General features: G+C 50.2%; 1 protein-coding gene across 1 annotated transcript in view; it reads right to left on the bottom strand.

Moving 5' to 3' along the window:
* Nucleotides 1–16,616, bottom strand: part of NTNG1 (netrin G1) — a 201,066-nt gene extending 184,450 nt beyond the window's left edge. Inside the window, exons 1-2 of the mRNA XM_054711459.1 lie at nucleotides 16,434–16,616; nucleotides 6,851–7,617 (exon numbers count right to left, since the gene is read on the bottom strand). Of these exons, the coding sequence (XP_054567434.1) occupies nucleotides 6,851–7,096 (246 nt within the window). The 5' untranslated portion in view covers nucleotides 7,097–7,617; nucleotides 16,434–16,616. The remainder of the gene's footprint in view (nucleotides 1–6,850; nucleotides 7,618–16,433) is intronic.
* Nucleotides 16,617–22,548: the final 5,932 nt, after the last annotated feature.

Raw genomic sequence — 22,548 nt, 5'->3', positions numbered from 1 at the left:
GAGCCCAACAGAGAGAGACAAGGGCACTTGTGCGCATCGAGAACACTGTCTGGGAACAAGGTATCACGTGGGTTGGTTCCAGGTTTTGTAGATTAGCAGAGCCATAATCTTTCTTTTTTTAATGAATAGTTTGATTTTTTTTTTTTTTTTTTTTAGAGAGAGAGAAGGGAGATGAGAGAAATATCCATGTGACAGCACAACATCTCTGGGCTGCCTCCTGCACGCCCCCCCACTCCCCACGGGGGGATCAGGCCCACAACCCGGGCATGTGCTCTGACCAGGAATCGAACCAGCAACCTCTTGGTGCATGGGATGATGCCCAACCAACTGAGCCACACCAGCCAGGGCATCACAGCCATAATCTTTATCAGCGCCTCCCAAGGCCTTTCCCAGAAACCACACGTTGTTATGCCAACGCAGCTTCAAGCCAAATCCAGCTTCAAGCCTTCCAATCACATCGCCAGGCCTAAGTCCCCCAGTAGGCCATAGGGCCATGGTCAGCAAACTGTGGCTCACGAGCCACATGCGGCTCTTTGGCCCCTTGAGTGTGGCTCTTCCACAAAATACCACGGCCTGGGCGAGTCCATTTTGAAGAAGTGGCGTTAGGAGAAGTTTAAGTTTAAAAATTTCGGCTCTCAAAAGAAATTTCAATCGTTGTACTGTTGATATTGGGCTCTGTTGACGAATGAGTTTGCCGACCACGGCCCTAGGGTCCTGATGGGAAGCAATGGGAAGAAAGGTTGCACTCACCCAGAGTTAAAGGTCAGGTGGGGTCCTTTCTACTTGCCTCCATAGAGACGAAGGCGCTACTGCAGGGTCCTCACCAAGGAAATGCTTCAGATAGTGATAAATCAGAAAGATTGATCTCCACGGAACTTAATTCACTGCAAACACGAATTAAACTTTCCTAAGGAAAAAATTCTAAATAATGAACTAATAACAATGGAGTGTTAATAATGAAGGAACTGAAGGTTTTTAAAAATTCCATTCTGGCATAATTAAGGGATAAATCAGTTCGAATGAAATATGTCGCCGTTATTAAAACTTCACTCATTTATTGAATTATGTTTCATGCGGACGGAGTGCATTTTTAAGATTATTCGATTATTATATAAGTCAATGTCATTTCCCCGTTTGGGGAAAATTGATATTAATGCCTTGTCATTGAAAATGTAACCGAGTTTATCAAATTAACTTCTCAAAGGCCACCTGATAGCCACCAGATGGCTTTCCTGGGCTGATGTCAAGCCATAAATGTAAGTTATGGAGACCTCCGAGACGCCACGTCCCCACTCCCTCGTCCCACCGGGTCCCTTCCGAATCATAAAACTCGAAGGCTTGCCACCACTTTCATAAATCCCATTTAAACGTAATGAAATATGCTCTATTCACAATGCTTACAATAATTAAAGTTTGTTCCCCTTCTTAATAGGAGTCTACATAGAAATGGCACAATATAAAACGATCGCTAATAGACCTGCAATGGCACTTGAAGAAATGCCTATCAAGGTCCCCATTAGTAAATTTCCTAAAGAAAATCCATTTCCATTTCCAACCCTGACATTTTATTTAGAAAAATTATACCCCTTCTTTTCATTATTTCAGTAAACATAATGAGGGTATTGCTAACTACCCCGCCGAGTACTTTCTTTTCTGCATTTTTTTTAGTAATCTGAGCCTCCTTGTAATTAAAGGCGTGCTACATTAATGATGCCGGGCGTCTCCAAGGGGAACGCTTAATGTCCACCTCATAATATTATGCCCAAATTACATGCCCAGAAGACTTCTTAATAATCTTGTGTTTCCTAATTTGGTTTTGATTGGCTCCGAAATCCATCGCCGCACCCAAGGGCCCTCGTTCCTCCAGTCATCAGCACTTCGGAGCCGCAGATTGCACGGACGCCCATGACTCCTTGCGCCTGCAGCCTTCTTGTCAGAGCTTCGGTTGAACTGATCCGGAGAATGAGCTGCCGGCTGGAGATCAATGCAGATGATCCGGCCTGGGTGTGCAAGGCGCAGGGGTGTGGCGTGGTGCTCTGGCCGCTACATCTGTCTGAGCACAAAGCCAATCCGGGTTGTCCCTCAGCTCGGCTCCCCGGTTCATGCATCCCATGTTTTCTTTATGCACACAGGACGGACGGCAGCGGCCGGAGGACCTGTGTTTTCTGACAAAGCTGCGCCACCCGAGGCTCTGACGTGGCTCAGAGCAGGCTGCGACCCAGACCAACATGGTGGGCCAGCCTGAGACAGGATCCTCAACCCTCTTTGACCCTCAGATCTTTCCCCCTGAACGGAAACAGCCATTTTTTTTTTTAGCCACCAACAGCTTAAAAGAAATGTATAATATTAAATTAAAAAGAAAATGTATGACCTCAATACGCACAATTCATACAGATAGGGCATCCCGAAAAATGATACGCGTTTTGAACAATCATTCATTCCAATGGGTTAAATCCAAAACGGAAGCAACATCAATTGAGCTATCAGCTGTGAAGTGTGTGTACATTTTGGGGGGACACCCTGTCCATTCGTTTATACCTATATCTATCCGTAATCCCCTATTCCATTATCCTGAGTAGAAGTGGCAGAATTCTCCCAGAAAACTAATGTTTAAAGTGCTGGTCTTATAAATATACAACAACTTAAAAATCACCAGACACCAAAGGGTTATTAAGTAGGTCACCCAGGCTAATAAGATCTGTGGTCCAATGGAATCACGAGGTCCCTTTCTTCTTAAATGTCCCCTCTAAAGTCAGCGTGGCGTTCACGGATGACACAGAATGACGAAGCAAGTTCAAACAGCAGGGGCACAGACCCTGAGTGCATTGCCAGTGAACTTGAGCCTCACAGACACTAAATGGGCCGTGGGAACGATAGGGCACTCCTCTGACCGAACGTCCCCCCCGGTGCTCGGCGCTGCTGTGGTCACAGCTAATAAGGGTGTCGCCGGCTGAGCAGGTGACCGCTGAAACCATTTTGCACGAACATTTGCATATCAGGGCTAAGCGGGACTGCGCTCCGGTGGCAGGTGCCCTGATGTAATGGGCCATAACGACTCGGAGGGAGCAGGTGGGGTGCGTGTGTCAAGGAGGGGAGACACAAATGACTGCGGAGTCCATCGGACCTGGGGCTAAGGAGCCCTCAGCGGGTCTGAGATGACAGCATCCGGAGGCAGCCCGGCCGCCTTGGGTCGGGAGCCCGAACCTGCCCAGAGAACGCGCTTCTGCACTGGGCCGTGGTCGTCGGCTTGGCTTCCCACAGGCACACAGACAGGCCCAGAGTCTGCATTCCCAGGACGGGTGGTTAGATCCCTTATGCCCGTGGTCGGCAAACTGCGGCTCGCGAGCCACATGCGGCTCTTTGGCCCCTTGGGTGTGGCTCTTCCACAAAATACCACGGCCTGGGCGAGTCTATGTTGAAGAAGTGGCGTTAGAAGAAGTTTAAGTTTAAAAAATTTGGCTCTCAAAAGAAATGTCAATCGTTGTACTGTTGATATTGGGCTCTGTTGACTAATGAGTTTGCCGACCACTGCCTTATGCCAATCATATGCATATTAAGGAGTCCAAACGCAGCCCCGATGGGTACCGTCTCATATGCCTTGCCCTCTCCCTCGGAAAACGGTTCGGCTCATTGACAATCTGAAACCCACCAAGGCGTCCGTGCAGCGGCATCTAGTACAATGTGGCCTTTTCCAAAGACTGTCCTGTGGGGTTTCACATGCGTGAGCACACAGAGCACATAGGTGAGTCCAGGGCAGTGGTCGGCAAACTCATTAGTCAACAGAGCCAAGTATCAACAATACAACGATTGACATTTCTTTGGAGAGCCAAATTTTTTAAACTTAAACTTCTTCTAACGCCACTTCTTCAAAAATGGACTCGCCCAGGCCGTGGTACTTTGTGGAAGAGCCACACTCAAGGGGCCAAAGAGCCGCATGTGGCTCGCGAGCCGCAGTTTGCCGACCACGCGTCCAAGGGATGACGTTCAGGGTCATCATTTGAATTCTGTTCTCCCCTTTGGCCTCTGACATCCCTTAGCCAGTAGGCTGGTAGGCACTGGCTCATGTAAGGGCCGTAGACCATGTCCCTGTGAAAGGCAGGGAGAGAAGTTCTGTAACGTCCCCTTTCCCACCCACGATGGGGGGGAAGGGGCGTGCGGCAGACCCCCAAGCACACCTTTGGGCACAAGGGACAGGAACAGGGCTGAGCAGGCATTCTCTGGCCAGAGGCTGAGATGGCGAAGCCGCACGTCAAAGAACCCATTGAACACGTCCCTCGGGGCCCGTGCAAGTGGACATACTCTCTGAACAAGGAGATGTGCTACTTTACGGAGACGTGTAAATCACTGAGCACGTCCAGAAGTGGCGCATCGTTTCAAGGGCAGGAGAACCTACACACAGTGCTAGAGTGTTCTTAGTCATATGAAGAGCCTGGCCGGTGTGCTGAGTGGTGGAGAGTCGACCTATGAACCAGGAGGTCACTGTTCCATTCCCGGTCAGGGGTTGTGGGCTCCATCCCCAGGAGGGGGACGTGCAGAAGACAGCTGATCAATGATTGTCTCTCATCATGGATGGTTCTATCTCTCCCTCCCTCACCCTTCCTCTCTGTGAAATCAATAAAAAAAACATATTAAAAAATAAAAAATAATAATATGAAGAGCTGGCCCGGAACTCCTCCTGTCCTGTAAGGAGTAAAAGATCATACAACCTATTACCTGCATGCAATTTCCCCGTAGATTCACGACCTGATCTGAAATCCGACCTTTCCTGAGAGATGATTAAAGGCCTTATATAAAGCCCACCACTCCCCTGGCCTTTTCACAGACGTACTGTAATTTTGCAAACCTGTTTGAATGAACTCCTCTCCTGGAGGTCTCTGGTACCTAAGGAGAGACTTCTTTGCAAAGCGCATGCCTGCCCGCCTCCCAGGGAGCTGGGTCCTCCCTTTGAAATACTTAGTCTTCCTGGGGGACTTTAGTCATCTTGACACCTAATCGCCAAGCTCTTTCTCTCGCTCCCCACAGAATCAGGTTTAGGCGATAATTCAAACCAGTCCCCAAAGGCACTTCTGAAAAATGGCAAGCCCTTAGCTTTTAGGTGAAAACACTCTTTATTGCTCAAAAAATCGTTTCCTGTTGCAAAACCTTTTCTCCAGTGCTAGGTCTGGGATGATCTTATGCTAACCGGGGACTGTTAACAGATGCTACTTTGATGAATCATTTCACTCTCCTGAAAATGCCCGGCCAGGTTCCAGATAATAAAGCCAGGTAAGAAGACTATTAAAATCTGCCACACGGTTCTATCTGTTCCGTGAAAAATGGATCACCGTCCCTGGATGGAATGAAGACCACCTATGACACAAAAGTAGTGGCCTTGCCCAAATGAACAGGCTGCCTGAATGCCTTAGCACACTGATGCACATCACTGCAATCACCAAACTCTTCTACTCATGCCTCAGAGGTGAGTTGTCAGCAATGTCCCTGTGAAAATTCAGTGTGTCACTCCAGGGTTACCTTTCCGATAGCATTTCCCTTTCCACCCGGAACAGGTGTCCGACCCATCACGAGAACAATGAACTCCATGACTTCACTTATCCAAAGGACAGCCCAGAAGGTCCTCAAATAACATGATTTCATCCAAAGCTGTCGACTTACAATGTTGGTGAAACGCCAGCGGAATTTGACTCTTGTTTCTACCAATTAGCCTGTGGGACAACTGGTTTCGTTACACGTTGTGTCTCTTCAAGTCGAAGAACCTAGCAACGAAGTTAAGTGAGGACTTGCTGTACCTGAATCTGTATGTTCCGCGTCATTAACCTTCAGCAAATATGTTCCCCACATCCCAACGTTCAACTCTAAAACACCCATGGCAAACCGCGGCCCTTGAAGACAAGGGGCAGCAGGAACTGACAAATAAGACTCCTCTGACTGGCTTATTTCGCTCAGCGTAATACTCTCCAGGTCCATCCATGCTGTTGCAAATGGTAAGATAAGTATCACATGATCTCACTCATAGGTGGAATCTAATGAACAAAATAAACTGATGATCAAAAACAGACCCAGAGAAACAGAAGCATGAACAGACTCTTGAACCTCAGAGGGAAGGCAGGGAGGGTGGGTGGGAAGAAATCAACCAATGAACTTGTATGCATATATGCATCACCCGTGGACACAGGCAATGGGGTGTTGAGGGCCAGGGGGAGGAGGGGTGACAAGAGCTGGCTGGAAGAGGTTAATGAGGGGAAAAGGAGGACTTACGTAATACTTTCAACAATAAAGACTTAAAATAATAAAGATGCCACTGGCAAAGCTCCCCACAACACGTTAGCCCCTCTTTCCGCCCCTGCTTCTCTTCTCACTGGTCTCCTAACCAAAGATTTCCACATGCCAGAAGTTTCCTGAGGAGGAAAACCATGACACCACTCTAGCCTCAAGATGTAAAACCTGGGACTGGCCTTAGGTCCCCACAGGGAGGAACCTCTGCGGTGGAGGGTGGTTCGCCCATAGATTTTCTACGGACCCTATCGCATACGGCCTGCTCACGTCCCCTCTCCAATCCGAAACTCAACTGCACCTGGACGTGTCCTTTGACAACTTGTATACAGTGCCCTTGTCTCCGTGAAACCCCTGGAAAGCGGAAGGTCAGGTCCAAAGGCTCCATCACACTGTCACCAGTGGTCCCAGGTGGGACTGGCCTGTACTGGGATGCAGCGGGCCTACTGCCCTAATGGTCCCCACCCAACAGATCCAGCTCATCGATGGGTTGAGTCTTTGACTCACCTCATTGGTAGTCATACACCACGAGCCCCCAATGACTAGGAAACCTTCTATTCGAAGGGGTGGCCTCACTCACCATCGCGCAGAACGTCTCGGGAGGGTCTCCGCACGTGATGTCGGGAGGGTCCAGCTTCACTTTCAGGTACTTGGTCATGTCCGTAGATTCCGGCTGACAGGCCATGTAATCCCACACTTTGCCTTCTTCCGTGTAGATCTGGGTCTTGCACACATCGTAATGTCCCCACACCAGGGGGTAGGGCTGCATCACCGACGACACGGTAACCCAGAGGGCGTGAATGGACAGGAATCTTGACAAATACATCTCTAAATTCTTGGCGATCTTGGCGGGAACTGGCACAGGGTTGGCTTATCTGTGGCCTGTGTCTATTTTACACACACATGGATGTCTATACGTAGGTAGGGCCGGATATTTAAAAAGAAAAAAAAAGAACAAGAGGATGAGACCTCAAAGTTGATGCCAAAACTGACCGTGAAGGGTTGAGATACTGGGTGCGCTCAGGGATCTGGAGGACTTTGGTGGAAAGCTAACATACTGACGTGGCGGGTGTTAACAGTAGCCTGTGGGTTGGTTGTTGTCCTACAACATATCTACTCAATGGGGTCCGGTTGGTTTTTGTGCAAGATGTCCGGTTGCGGATCGTGATTCAGCAAAGGGGTGGCTCTCTGGCTGAGCATCCGATCACCCTGGGAGATCCCAGGCGTTGGTGGCTCACCAGGGCTGCTGGGACGCACTCAGGTGACAATATTGGAAGCAAGAGGGTGAGTGTCTCTAACTGGTGTCTGTGTCCCATCAATCATTCTCTTCTTCTGGCACCAACACCCCTGTAGAAACAATAAGAAGGAGAGTTACTGTACTGAATTACCAAATACAGGGAAGGTTGACAGTGAGGAGGTTGGACGCAACATAAAGCAAATGTGTGGGGGGTATGGGTCACCTTGACTCAGCTGCTGTGATGGAGTGAGCAGGCCAGAGAAATCATTCCCACTGGGGGTGGGGGGGATTTCAATAGGAAGGATCGAACTCTTGCATGTCACTAAGACACGTGTGTGTGTGTGTGTGTGTGTGTGTGTGTGTTCTGGGGAAGTTACAGGTTTTCGCTTCAAAAACTTTATTTCCATCTTCACCAGACTGAGAGCAAGGAGCTGGCCTGAAGCATGTCTCACCTATGGGAGGGCTAGAAAATCTCCCAGAACAATGAGGGAAATGAGCGCTTTTACCACACTGGCAAAGACGTGGCAGCTACCTGTATGCCTTTTGTCTCTTGGCAAAGAGCCCCTAGAAATCTCCCAGTTCCTGCCTGGCAACCCACTTGGGTCCCCTCCCTGCAGCAGGGAGCTTTGCTGTAAGAAACCTTTACTTTTGCTCATCTCTTTGTCCACGAACTCATTCTTCCATTTCATGAGACAACGGACTCGGACCCGAACAGAAAATTTGGATATCATCTTTGGAGGCCCCAGCGAGATTCTACAGAATGAATCCATCAAGCTGCAAGTGGTCATGGAAATGGATCCCCGAATAACAGCCCCTTTGGTCTGTGGTCCCCTAGATCGCCCACCTCCGATGGAGCCCTAACAACTGTTGCCATAAACAAGGCTCCTTCCCAGTCAGAAGTAGAGTGGTCCTCACCCCTCTTCCCTAACAGCAGTTGGGGATTCGCAGCAGAAACCAGTGGGTCAGCCACACCCTGTCCCTTGTAAAATCGTGAGAACAAAGGGTCTCCATCCCAGGATGAACACACAGGGCAGGGAAAATGAGCGGGAATTCAGGAATCCTGAAGTTTAAAATGTATGAATGTTGCTAGGGCCGAATTTTTCGAACCAACTAATGGGAAGTTAGCCAGGCACATATTGACCCCTAGACAAAGGAACTGTCCCAGCAACCCGTGTGGGTCCCCTCCCTGCAGCAGGGAGCTTTTCTGTAATAAACCTTTACTTTTACTCAAAGGAAAAAAAAAATACACACACTAAAGGCCCAGTGCATGAAATTCATGTCGGAGGGGTGGGGTGCCTCAGCCCAGCCTGCACACTCTCCAATCTGGGACCCTTTGGGGGATATCTGACTGCCAAATCGGCAGTCGGACATCCCTCTCACAATCCGGGACCACTGGCTCCTTAATGCTCACCTGCCTGCCTGCCTGATTGCCCCTAACGGCCTCTGCCTGCCTGATCACCTGTAACTGCCCCCCCCTTGCTGGTCTGGTTGCCCCTAACTGCCTCTTCTCCCCCCCACCCCCCGCCGCCAGCCTGATCACCCCTAATCGCCTCTGCCTGCTGGCCTGATCACCCCTAACTACCCCCCCCCCAGCCAGCCTGGTCACCCCCAACTTCCCTCCCCGCCAGCCTGGTGACCCCTAACTACCCTCCCCACCAGGCTGGTCACCCCTAACTGCCCTTCACCACCAGTCTGGTCACCCCTCACTGCCCCCCTGCCATCCTGGCCACCCCCAACTTCCCCCCTGCCTGCCTGGTCATCCCCAACTCTCCCCCCCACTGGCCTGGTTGCCCCTCACTGCCCCCCTCTGCCAGCCTGGTCACCCCTCACTGCCCCCCCTGCCAGCCTGGTTGCCCCCAACTGCTCCCCCTCCTGGCCTGGTCACCTCCAACTGCCCCCCTCTGCCGGCCTGGTTGCCCTCACTGCGCCCCCTGCCAGCCTGGTCGCCCCATGCTGTTCTGTTATTGCATGAAGGCGTCCCAACCAATTTGCATATTACCCTTTTATTAATACACATACACATACACACACACACACACACACACACACACACACACACACCAATTGCTTGTACATTTCTCAGCTTTTGTGGCTGGAGTGAAAACTGGCTTTGTTTGCACTAGCCTGCCCCTTTGGAGTTGCCCATGACGTTGGGAGAATTTAGCATCTTTTTGTTCAGTTGCATTTAGTCATAAAAATAATTTGGCACTCTGAAAAAAAAAAAAAAAGATTCAAAGTAAAACCAAAGGAGAAACTTTTCCTTTTCTCAGTATTCTCTCTTCTCTCGCATCTTTTTACAGACATGACATCCGCATCTGTAGTTACTTTCTGTGACAGAAGAAGAGAATTTGTCCCAAAGGCGAATATTATACTCCGCTTTAAAACAAAATGCTCAGTAGTAAAACGCACAATTTAAAATGCACATTTAAAAATAGCCGAGGGTGACTTAACAGGCCGTGAAGCAGAATAATATGGCACTAATTCTAAGAGAAAATAAAAATGACTGTTTCAAAATACTCTTGCTTAACTGATAATGCAGCCTCCATAGCTATGGGTATAAGTCACTGGTGGGTTGAACTGGCAACTTTTCTCTTTGGGGATCACAGCCCATCTCTAAACAAATGATAAAAGTTGGATTCCAGGTTTCAAAGCATGAATTTGCTTAATGAGTTGGTCCATGTTGTCACAGTCCCAATCATTATTTTCAAAACCACCGAAAAAGGGCAAAAAAGCCCAGAGCTCCAGAAAACAGCCTCGGAGACCCTTTGAGTGACATGAAGCAGGTTCGGTACGGGCGTTCCCTATCTTCAAACAACCTCCCAAAAGGAACCCGCTCTATTTAAATAACGCACCATCTTAAAACGAACGGAGCCACGGAAACCACGAAATGCCAGCAGATGGCTGAATTGTGTTTCCATAGCAAAGTAATTTATAATAATTGCTTTATGGATGCAAGCACCATTTTCATTATATCCCATTCATAAAATGTTATCATACAGCTGCAAATTGTGATATTTCCTATTAGGAAAAGTTGAAGAGTGGAGTTCCTGGGAAGCAACAATTAGCAGTTTGTCTATACATGGATCAACTACCCATTTGAACCTGCCTCCTCCCTGTTACGGAAAGACTACACTGTGTGTTGAGCACGCTTGGAAATCTTAAGCTAAAAAGGAAACATCCCCAAGGAGCATGTGGGGTGGCTACTACGGCCTTCTGCGTGTTTTTTGTTTTGTTTTGTGTGTGTGTGTGTGTGTGTGTGTGTGTGTGTGTGTGTGAGAGTGTGTGTGTGTGTGAGTGTGTGTGTGTGTGTGTGTGTGTGTGAGTGTGTGTGTGTGTGTGTTTCAGATTCACTAATAGATGTAAGTTGATATTTAAGGAAACATCCACCACTTTGACAGGTAATAATCTGAAGAGGTGTTAAAACAGTATACATGCACATTTTCCAGCTGATGGTTCAACAGTGTTTGCTGCTTTATTATAACCAGAACCAACACTTTCATGGTGTGTGTGTGTGTGTGTGGGGGGGTGTTACAACGGAAGCACTATAAACTCCACTCGACCAGAAATTCACTTCAATTCTCAGTGTCAAATGCACAGCAACTTATTTATCAAGGACCGTATGTTCCTGAAAACCCGACCTGGATGGCAATGACTCTGAGGTGACTAAGCGCTAGGAGTTCATTCTTAATCTTCTTTCAAAAATATGACCCCACCAAAAAAAAAAAAAGGGGGGGGGGGAACATATGTAATACTTTCAACAATAAAGATTAAAAAAATAAATAAATGACCCCAAGTAAATATTTGAATTCTCCCTGAGGTTACTCTACTTTTTTAAAAAAACCAATGGACGTTACCCCCTCACCCCCCAAACCCACTTCTTCTGGATGACAGTCTTTATCCACATGTGGCCCTCCCGCCACCCCAAAATAAAGGGTGCCTGTAAGACAGGCACATGGGAAATTTGGACATGAAGGAAATGTATGCGAACCTATTTCTATTTCCTGACCCAACCGCCATCCCACTGTGACGGCCTCTCATTAAACTCTACGGGAATGATAATGATGGTCATTACACAGAATTATGGACTAGACCATTGATCGGATTTAGAGAAGTGACAAGGGAAAATGCAGAGGAGTGCAAGATACTTGAACACGAGGGCCCTTGCAGGCCTGTGCGACAGACGTCCCTGACAAGAGGCAGCCAATTATAGCTCCCATTTCTGGCACATAACCAGTTGTGATTAATAGTTTTCCATTCCATTACAGACGTACTATTAATGTATTAAAAATGTCAGGCCTTGGCAAGCACTAATATGGCATGGCCCGGGCGGGCTGCGGGATTTACATTTAATGAGCTCCCATTGACACGGGGAAGGGGACGGGCCACGGCGGGGTACAAGTCAGGAGGGGAGGGGCGCCGAGCCCTTCGTCCACAGGATTCCTTGATTCCGTCCTCATTTTCTAGATGCGAATATGCCTCACCCAGCACGTATCCTTCTGATCAGGGTTCCCTTAGCTGTTGGTGCAACACACACAGGTGCAAAATTCCCTTAATATAAGACTAATAGGAAATCAAAGCTATGAGCTTTCATGGCACACAGAAACCTGTCAACATCAGGACTTCTGAACGAGTTGTGGAGTTTTCTTTCTTTTTTAAAAAAAATATATTTTATTGATTTTTTACAGAGAGGAAGGGAGAGGGATAGAGAGCTAGAAACATCGATGAGAGAGAAACATCGACCAGCTGCCTCCTGCACACATCCTACCGGGGATGTGCCCGCAACCAATGTACGTGCCCTTGACCGGAATCGAACCTGGGACCTTTCAGTCTGCAGGCCGACACTCTATCCACTGAGCCAAACCGGTTTCGGCGAGTTGTGGAGTTTTCAAAGAAAATAAAACCATGTGAAAACATTGCTTTTAACATCTCTTATTACATGACGGCACCGGTCCCCATCTGGCTATACAAGCAGGTCAGAATCACCAATAGCTTCTTAAAAGCTAGGTCGTGGCGGCAAATAGCTAGGCAACCCGATTAGGAGAAGGGCAGTCAATGACATATGTGGGGGTTTAATGGTCGAAATGAAGCCCTCCTGGCCCAGGACGGAGCTCCTTGCTAAGTGATGTGGCTTCGAACGTGTCCCAGGTGTGCACATCCCTCACTCCCAGCAGCTCCCGAGCGCCCTGGGCAGCCCCCTAGTCTAGCTCGTGACTTTGCAGACCTTGGGAACTCACCACGAATCCAATAATGCCAGCATCTCTCTACCCGGGCAGTGAGACGTCCTCTCGGCTAAAAATACCCATTAACATGCTGGGAGCTCTCCCTGGACCTCGGGCTGGTGCATACATTTGCAGCGCCCACATAAAAATGTAAAATGGTGTCATGCCCTCAGGTTGATGGGTGCTATTGATCTGGACTAAAACAGGCTATCAAATGGCCTCGCACACATGGAATGTGATCTTTCTCCAGGATTCTGTAGCTAATCCCCCTCCTCCTCGGATCAACCCTGCCCGGGGTAGTTCCCGGGCCCTCTCTTGCAGCAGAAAAGGAGCCTTCCCCAAAGGCGACATGCAGGCAACGATGACCAAAAGGATGGGCAGCGACAGTCCAAACCAACCGCCAATTTCATCAGCGGAGAGGGAATACTGCGAGTGAATCCCCAGACTCTAGCTGGCTTTCCACGCTCGTTCTGTTATATAATCTCCCCCAGAGGTGGGGGTGTCGGGAGTAGGCTATTTATGCCGTAAACACTCGGCTCTTGGGGCACCTGAAATAGACAGCGATTGACTCATTCCTCATAGACGTGAAGGGTTTTATAAATACACTTGTTTTTGAATGGGAAGGAACAAAAAGACGATCATCATAGTCCATTGACTGGAGCCTGTAAATAATGCCATATACAAATTCCACCACCTGTCAAAATTAGCAGAGCCTCCAACGCTGCCCCGATGAGCTTGACCAGAGGAGGCGGCGAAGCAGCCGGAACGTTCTTTGCATTTATTTAGTGGTTGCAAGGTGAGCCTTTTCTTGTCCTCTTCCCCGGAAACGCTTGCTTCTCTCCTTTGGTTAACCGTCTCTCAACATACAAGGGGTTTAACATGTTCTGCAACGTGATGGGCATTTTTTTTTTTTCCTACGCGACTTGATTGGCTCTTATGAGCAACTGCCTATCAGGAGATTCTCCACAAAAGCAAACAGCACACCTTTGTCTGGGAAGGAGCTCTGCCTCCCCGGAGGGGAGGCTGCTCAGGGAAATTAGTCAGCATCCACTTGGCAGGACGCGGGGAGGCGGGATAATTCGCACGATCATTTCAGAAGCGGTGAAGCCTAAAGGAACCCGTGGCTTCACGATCACAGGACAGCAAGTCTTGCCTCCTCCGGCAGGGAAGTCCGGAGAGCCGAGGCGTAAAGAACACACGGGAAGTTTGGAAACAAAACTCTGGGTTCTGAAGATTCAATTATTTTTAGAGGATGCTAAATCCCTTACGGAACTACAATACAATACAGTTCACACACACACATACACACACAGTCACTCACTCACTCATTTTTCTGTGAACGTGCAATTGACTTTCTGAGTTGAATGCAATTTTATTTCTTCCGGAGCGACCTGGGGCTTTTGCAACTAAAACTCTCTCCCGAAATCGTACAACACTTAGACAACATATCCACTAAGTGGGTAACAGCTCCATTGTTGAAGCTTGTTACTTGATGATGTTCCCCTGAACGATAACGGAAGCAAAGACAGGTATCTGCTCCAGTTACAAATATACCAAAGGACACTGCAAAATACATGATTTGCCTCTTCTTTAAAAAATAAATAAAGGTAACGTGCATCGCTTTCACGCACATGCCCAGGGAGAGCTGGCAAAACGAACATCTCAATAAGAAAAACAGATTTCTGTGCCAGGAAAGTCTTTCCTTACAGAATTTTAATTTCCACCCTAGGGAGTATCACCAAGTTAATAGACAGACATATGGCATCCCGAATGCCCTCATGTTGTGACACCCCGAAAAGGACAGGGAATGTGCCCCTCATGCACGGGAGCTGAGACAGTATGATGGGAAACGCTGGATAAATTCTGTTCTTTGTGCCGTGAGCCACACGCAAAGATTCACATTTTATCCTAACGCAACCCTGAAAGTGCTGACCTCCCCCCAAACCGTGGACGGTTCTGGAGCTGCTCTTTCTGTTCTTTATTTTTGCCGAAGAGAAGGGGGTGGGGGCACATTTAGGCATTCAGAGTGACACCGTTCCAGGGCTTGCTCATTCCCGGGGCTCAGACATGCTTTGCCAGGGCTGGACAAATCCCCCGAGCCTTGCCCCTCCTCCGACAAAGACAATGTCTGGAAAACTTTTTCTAACAAGCCTCACTGTTAAGTATATGTGAATCCACGGTTTTGTTTGTCAGATTTTCTGGTGAGTTTTTTTTTTTTTCTCCCCATTTCTGAAAGATAAGAAAACTCTTTTCAGTCATAAACGAGGGCCTTATTTCTAGAGCAAAGCTACTGCCAGATACACCATATGTTGAGTGAAATGCTGAATCCCACTCAGAATTTTCCATTCTGAAGATCGACAATTACCTGTGCCTGGGCCAGGAGGAGAAGGGGGAAGGGGGTGGGGGACAAAAGCCTTTACTCTCTGGAAATCGATACGATTGGGAACGCACCCTCCGGCTTTTCCAGATAAAGCTGCTTTAAAATCCCCCGCTGGGGATTTTTCTCCCTTGCCCTGTAAAATGACAACCTCCTAAGTGGATTTCTGGAAAAAGAAAAAGGGGGAAAAAAAAAAAAGGTCCCCAGGTGAGGCTGGTAAGATAAACAGCAGAGGGCGCAGTTTCTTTTTTTATCCAAGTTTGCCCAATGCATGCATCACTTAATTGCTTATTTTGGGCCCAATAACAGTCAGTATTATTTGTATTATATATAGATATCCACAGATCCATATGAGAGAGCAACTCATTGTCCCTAGCCGGATCCATCCACCGATAATGCAATGCCAGCAGAGAACCTGAGAAACCATTCCTAACTGCATCCCCACATCAGTGCTCCCCTCTGCATCCCCCCCTCGCCCCCGCCCACCCCAACCTGGGGTAGCCAGGCTTTCATCTCGCACCAATAAAAGGGGTTAAATGCAGGGAACGTCAAATGCAATCAGTGGGATCCCTGGCTGCAAAGAGCCCGCAAGAGGGCAAGCCCCCCACCCCCACCCCCAAAGCAAAGACAATTGGTGGAAGGAAAAGAGGGGGACCCTTCAGTGCACGGTGTGTGCTCAGGTGTGTGGAGGGAGAGCGCGCGCCGTGTGCCCTTCCTTCTGTCTGTCCAGCGAGGCACAGCCCAGCATCCCGCTCCGGATGCCACACGCCAGGCGTCCCCTGCTGGGGCGCACGCCCGGGGGCCCGAGCCCGAGCCGGGGGTGGGAGTGCGCGGGGGTGTGCGCGCACCGGGGCTCCTGCTGCCTCCTCCCCGCGCTTCGCAAACTTCCTCGCCCACCCCGGAGCCTCGCCTCCCGCCAGCGGCTGGCACTGGGGGGGGGGGGGGGGGGGGAGGGAGGGGCAGCCCGGGGGGCAGAGGGGCTGAAGGAGGGGGACGCGGCGGCGGCACTCACCATGTGGCCCAGTGGCCCCTGCGGCCGGGGGAGCCGCGCGCACGGCACCGGGTGGCAGCCCTGCCCAGCCTGGCGCACCTCCTGCGGCGGCTGCGGTGGCGGAGCCCCCGGGCGCGGCGCTCAGAGGGCGGCGGAGAAGGTTCCCGCCGAGCCTCCCGAGGGCTCGGGGCGCAGCGGGAGGGGCGGGGTGTGGACCCAGCACCTCCGCAGCCGCCGCCACCGCAGCCCCGCGGTCCCCATCGCGCCCAGCCCGCAGCGGGAGGGGACTCCGAGCGCCCCGAGCCCGCGCCCGCCCGCCACTCCCTGCCGCTTCATTACCTTCCCTCCGGGCCCCTGGGGGAGCCTCCGGCGTCGCCCCCTCTCGGAGCCCTCGCCCAGAGGGGGGGATTCCTTCCCGCGGACGTCCTCTTCCCAAATGCAAAAGCTCGGTGACTTGGACAGGTAGCTGAGGAGGAGGGATGGAGCGGAGGGTGGAGAGGCAGCAAGGACCGGGAAGGTGCCTCTCTCTCCAAAACCCGGGCGACGCTAATGATGGACTCGCAGCTCCGGGCGGTCTCCAGCCGTCCCGCCCGCCGGCTCCGCGCGGCGCCGCCTCGCGCCACTGCCGCTGCCACTTCTCGCCTTAAACTTTTACGGAGGGATTTTTTTCCCCCCCCCTATTTATAATTTTTTTTTCCTATCCGTTTTTTTAAAAAAAATGTTAAGCTGCAGGACGATCTCCTGATTCCCTGGGCTCAGCACCAGCAGCCGGGCGGTTGGACCCCGCTCGGCCCAGCTTTCACGTTATTTCCGAGGAGGACGGGGAGCTTCGTCCGAAGGGACCTAAACCGGGACCCTTAGGAGCGTTGGCGCCAAGATCCTCGGGTGCCGGTGCCGCCCGGCCTCCCCGCGCGCATTCCTCCACTCAAGTCAGAAATGTCACTGCACATCGCGGTGATGGCTGCGAGCCGCGGCGCACCCCAAGTCCGTCTGCTGACACAGACATGGCCCGGCCCGCGACGCGGCTGCTGGATGGCGGTGCCCGGCTCCCCGCCCGGCCCGCCGCGCCCGCCCGGCTGGACCCCCGCTCCCAGCGGCCAGCAGCTCCGGGCAAACTTCGGGGCGCGCGTGCAAACGCGGGAGTGCGCGCGGGGGCGGGGGGAGCGGGGGGGGCGCCGGGGAGGCGGCCGCGAGCCCGGGGAAGCCGCAGCCCTCGGAGGGGTGGCCTGCACGCCTCACTCGGAAGCGGCTCTCCGCCCGCCACTGGCAGCAAGTGGAAGGACTGCGAACCTTATACTCCCGGACCCGCGCTCCGAGCGGTCCTAACTCCCTCGCGCTCGCTCGCTGCTGCTGCGGCGGCGTTGGCGGCGGCTGCTGTGGCTACCGGGGCCGACACTCCAGAACCTCAGGCTGCGGAGGCTGGGGACCACCTGCCCCCCTGCCCCGCCCCGCGATGGTCTGCCAGAGCGCGGTTTCCTGGGACTCCTCGGGTGCCTGTCACCTCCGCCCTCGCCCATCCCATCCCTCACTCCCGGTTTCCCCTCCAAGCCCGGCCTGAGCGCATCCCCAGCCCCTAGCAGGGATGGCAACTGTGTTTCAACCGACCATTCCCCGGCCCCGCCAGCTGCCCTACAGCGCGAGCCTACAACCCCCTCACTTAGAAAGTCATGCTCCTTGGGGAAAGTTGACGTTTAAGAGAGAGGGGTGCATTTCAGGCCTCGCTCCCTTTTCCAAGACGCGGGGCAAATGCCCCCAAGACTTTATTCACACCAGCTTGGGGGGTGGGGGGGGGGCTCGGACCTACATGGGATCACTCTTAGCTAAACACTAACACCAGCAACAACAACATCAAGACTTAGAGAGGGAGAAACATCCATCAGACCATCAAACCTCAGAGGGAAGGTAGGGGAGGGTGGGGGTAAGGGGGAGAGATCAACCAAAGGACTTGTATGCATGCATATAAGCCTAACCAAGGGACACAGACACCAGGGGGGTGAGGGCATGAGTGTGTGTGGTGGGGGGGTGGGGCAATGGGGGAATAAGGACATATATGTAACACCTTAATCAATAAAGAAATTTAAAAAAATAAAAAAATTAAAAAAAAAGAAATAAGACGATTGCCCTAGCCTAGGGGAACGCGTGGGTCTCAGACCCCCGAACGCATCTCAAAACCCCAAACAAACCGGCGTTTATACCATTTCTACCGCAGGGACAGTGAGCAGGAAGGGCAATTGGGCAGGTGAGAGGGAGAACACCAAGGCGCGGCGTGGCCTGGGGGTTTGCCGAGCCCCGTGTCCCTGAGGGCCGGGATCTAGGGAACTGGGGAATACATGGTGGAGGAAGCTGTTCTGCATGTTAGCGCTGCTTAGACCTGGGGGCAGCTCCCTGTGCAGGACCCAGGGGGGACGCCCAAGGCCCAACCGAGGGTCAGCAATGGGCAACCAAACGTGAACACCTGGGCACCAGTCTGGGGCCCACAGGAAGGACCCAGCTAAGAGCAGAGGCAGCGCTTCTGCTGCGGTGACTGGGGTAGGATGGGGGGGGGGTAATAACAGAAGGTGCCTGGGGGGAAGGTCTGAGCCTAGAGCCAGCCCCCCGCCCCTTGGCCCTGAGCAGCCAGGGAGGAGATTCTGGGCACCTGGGCCTGAGAGGTCCAACATCTGAGAGGCCCAGTGAGCCCTCCCTCCGTCGACTCCCCCAGGGCTGGAGGCTGGGATTCCCCTGCTTCTCCCCCACCCCCACCTCTGTGCTTAAGGGACCACAGCACACAGTTCCTTGCAGGGCTGCAACTAGAAGGCATCCTTAGCCATCGTTTCCTATCATCCTTGGCTTTGTCCATCTCTATCTATTAGACTTCCTTTGGAAAGAACGATTTGTCTGTTTGCATTTAACCTTCCCCCTCTCCTTTCCCCCTCTCCCCTTTCAGAGGAGAACTGTTTGACCTTTGGCTGCATTTCCATGCCTTCCTCATTCCTCTTCAACGTAGATGCTCATTTATTTGTCATCCTGTTGGGTCTCTTAACTGTTGTTCCTTTTTCTGAGTTATTAGCTGCTTAAAAACCTTCTTTGTGGAGACTTGGCAGGGTCCTGGGAGTCCTTGTAACGTCAATCTGCCAAACCGGTAGTGGCGGCGTATTTGCAATATACCTGGTCCAAAAAGATACGGGCCTTCTTGTAAAGGCTGTAAGGGACTGGATGTAAAGTAGGCGGAAGATCCATGTTCATTGCAGGTGTGAGTAATTCTTCTCCATGCCCAGGATCCGGGTATGGCCTCCTTGGTCATAGGAACCAACTCCCACTATGTTAAATGAAGACCCAGATTCTGAAATAGCCAAGTCAGGGACAAGTTCTCTTCGGCCAATTATACACAATGTGATAGATGCTTCTTATAGCTGCTGCCTGTACCCAGTAGAAACATCCTTGCAGGCAGTTGTTAAACTCTTAGCTTGTTCTTGCCTCCAGTCTGTGCTTGGGGACGTGTTTTATCACAGCGCCACTAGTGGCATAGTTTTGACAGGTTTTTGAAGTCCTTCCCTAACAGGGTTTTTTAATGCTTAAATATTTTGACACTTAAACCTCTTACAAGCCCTAAGTCTCTGGTCTGGGCTCGATCCCCGGACTACCAAGTACTCTTACCTTGACATTTTAAATTTATGCAAGTATCAAGCATGCCCGAGTGAGGTATATCCACAACCTCATGTAGTTCTTCCGAGGGCTAATCGCAGATCAAAGGACATATTGTTGAATAGAAGAACAGCCACACGTTGACGGTTACTGATTCTAGAACATGAAGGATAGCAGATGGTCTAAGCCACTGAGAGCTGATGACTGATGAAGGCAACATGACTACTAGCACCCATATATGCACTGTGTAAAATAGTCTGAAAATAATAGAATTGACTGCTTGGTTAAAATAACATATTTAAAAAGCAGAAATGTGGGTTTGTGTTTTATTTTAGGAGAACGCATGCCAACCTCAAAGATAACCTTGTTTAGTCAAATGGTTCATGTCTCTCTACTATTCCAACTTTATGACCTAGAAGTGTTTGCGAGACGGTAGTTTTTTTTTTTTTTCTTTTTTGTTTATCCTATCTCACCCAGAAGAAATCGCTTTTTAATTTTTATGCTTCTAGAACATGTGATGCTTTTATTTTATTTTTAGATATCTTTATCCAACCAGAGAAACTTGTCACAATTATGACACCCTGGGCTTTTTCTTTTTAACCTATTTTAGTGTTTTAGACTCAACACCACAAAATCAATTCAGTAAGCTTCTACAAACTTACATTTTGTTGTGCTTAGTTTGTCTAAGATCATTAACGTCCTCCTTGGGAAAGTAAAAAAGAGACCTACAACTGAACTAGTATGCGGCTGAAAAGTTCAGTCTTCACAAAGCAACAGCCGTGTAGATCTCCTCACGTGTAATTTTCATATTTTCAGTTCCTCCGCAACAACAAAATCAGCAGCCTTTTCAGACTGAGAAGGGAAAAAATATGAATGGAGATTGAGTAATACCCCTTGCCTGATTTTTAAGTCTTTCCATCAATTCCGTCCCAAGGGTTCTTCAACTCAAGTAATGATGGGCCCCAGTTATCTGCCGGGATCTGTCCGAGGTGCTGGAGGCAATGCAGACACTCGAGTCAGAATGAACACAAGCAGGCTGGGAGAAAAGAGCCGAAATGATTGTCATGGGCCTTTTTAACGTTGTACTAGAGGCTGTTTACGGCAAATGCACTCACTATGGTCGAGCTGAAGACTCCTTTTTTGTACCCAAGATGAGGCGAAAAGATCTCCATCAGCCATTGGTCCAAACTACAGGGGAGGGCAGCCTCTGCCACAGGTCCCCGTGCTGTGGGGTACCTGTGGGCAGCACGCAGCGATGCAGACTGAAACCCGGCGGACCACTTCAATGACAACATCTGCGGTGAAAGCTACCCCAATAAGAGAACCGTAGCGGACAGAGAAGGAAATCTAAGACCACCGAGGTGCCATCGGTGCGACGTGTCCTCTGCTCTTCTGTGCTTGCTGCTTCCGGGTTCAGGTTGAAGTCTGCTGCTCTGACATCATTCACGTCTTCTTGGCATCTGTGTAAAGTGAGACGTAGGCAACTGCCTCTCTCCTGGGCCACTTCCCGGAAATTCTATCTGCCCCCCCGCGGCCGAAGGCTGAGGTTGCCGCAAAGGAAGAGAGCTAGGCTGTCAGGGACCGTGTGCCACGGTGTGTACGTCACCAGGATGCTGCAACTGTCCTCCTGTTAAGAAGTAATGGAGAGACCAGGGAGCTGCATGCTCCTGCTCGCTCAGTTCAGGGTGGAGAGGCAGGAGCCCAGACTTCAGCAATGAAAAAGTCTGAGACCATGATATGTTTAGGCCCCTCGAATGATTTTCTTTAGGAAATCCAGTGAGATAGTAGCGTCTCAATAGCCCTGGGCTCCTAGCTAAGACGCCTCCTTGCTGTGGGAACGCGAGTCTGGTCATTGCGCTTCTCTGGGCCTTAGCTCCCTCACCTGGAAAACGAGGTGGCCTTAGGGTTTGATGTCAGCTGGCATTATTATTGTACTGACAGCATCGGCTTTTGTATGCAGATTCCATGTCTATACTTGGCTGGGAAGTGTGCTTAAACCTCCTCTGCCCATTTTTAAAATTTGTGCTAGCCCCATATTTTAGAAAAGATTTCAGGGCACTTACAAGAGACCGTAATGTGAACCAATGGCACCCCAATAAACTTAATTTTAAAAAAGAGAACATAAAATATGACACCCCTCCCCCCAAAAAAAAGCAGCAGAAACCAAGTTCAACAAGAAACAAGGCTGAAAACACTTTTCATAACGGCCATGCACCACAGTTTTCCCCTAAGTGGCCTAGCAGACAATAAAAAAAGAACAAATCTCATCATTTAATTACAGTATCTCCGAGCTTCTGTATAAGCCAGGTATATAGAAAACGTATAGCTGCTCTTTGTAATAAGACCAGCCATGCATTTTTCCTGGGAGTCCTCACAAAAGAATGCGCTGTGATGAAATAACTTTTTTTTACAGCCTTCTTGCCAAAGATATGAATAAACAGGGGAAAAAATGTTTCCGAGGAAAGGCAGTTGAATTCGAGACTTCAACTGATTATCTTGAGCACCTCTGGGAGAGGCGTGGATGCACATGAAGTAATATTTGTTTTAAGAAAGAAGAATCTCATTTTCTCACTTCGGATGTCACAGAAGCGCATGTTTACAAACTCTACAAATTACATCTCTGTCCCTTGTTCCAGAGTTAGATACGAAATCGAAGCCAGGGAATCTTGCAAGACGGTCCTAGTTCTGTCGTACAACTTTGTAAGAATTCTAAAGAATAAGAGACTGGCCCTGGCCGGTGTGGCTCAGGGGTTAGAGCACCGGCCCATGCACCCAATGGTTGTGGGTTTGATTCCCAGTCAAGGGCGCTTACCTGGGTTGCAAGTTTGTG

Source organism: Eptesicus fuscus, chromosome 22, assembly GCF_027574615.1.
Source record: "Eptesicus fuscus isolate TK198812 chromosome 22, DD_ASM_mEF_20220401, whole genome shotgun sequence".
Classification (NCBI taxonomy): domain Eukaryota; kingdom Metazoa; phylum Chordata; class Mammalia; order Chiroptera; family Vespertilionidae; genus Eptesicus; species Eptesicus fuscus.
Note: the sequence above shows the minus strand (reverse complement) of the source record. Positions and strands in the feature narration are given on the sequence as shown.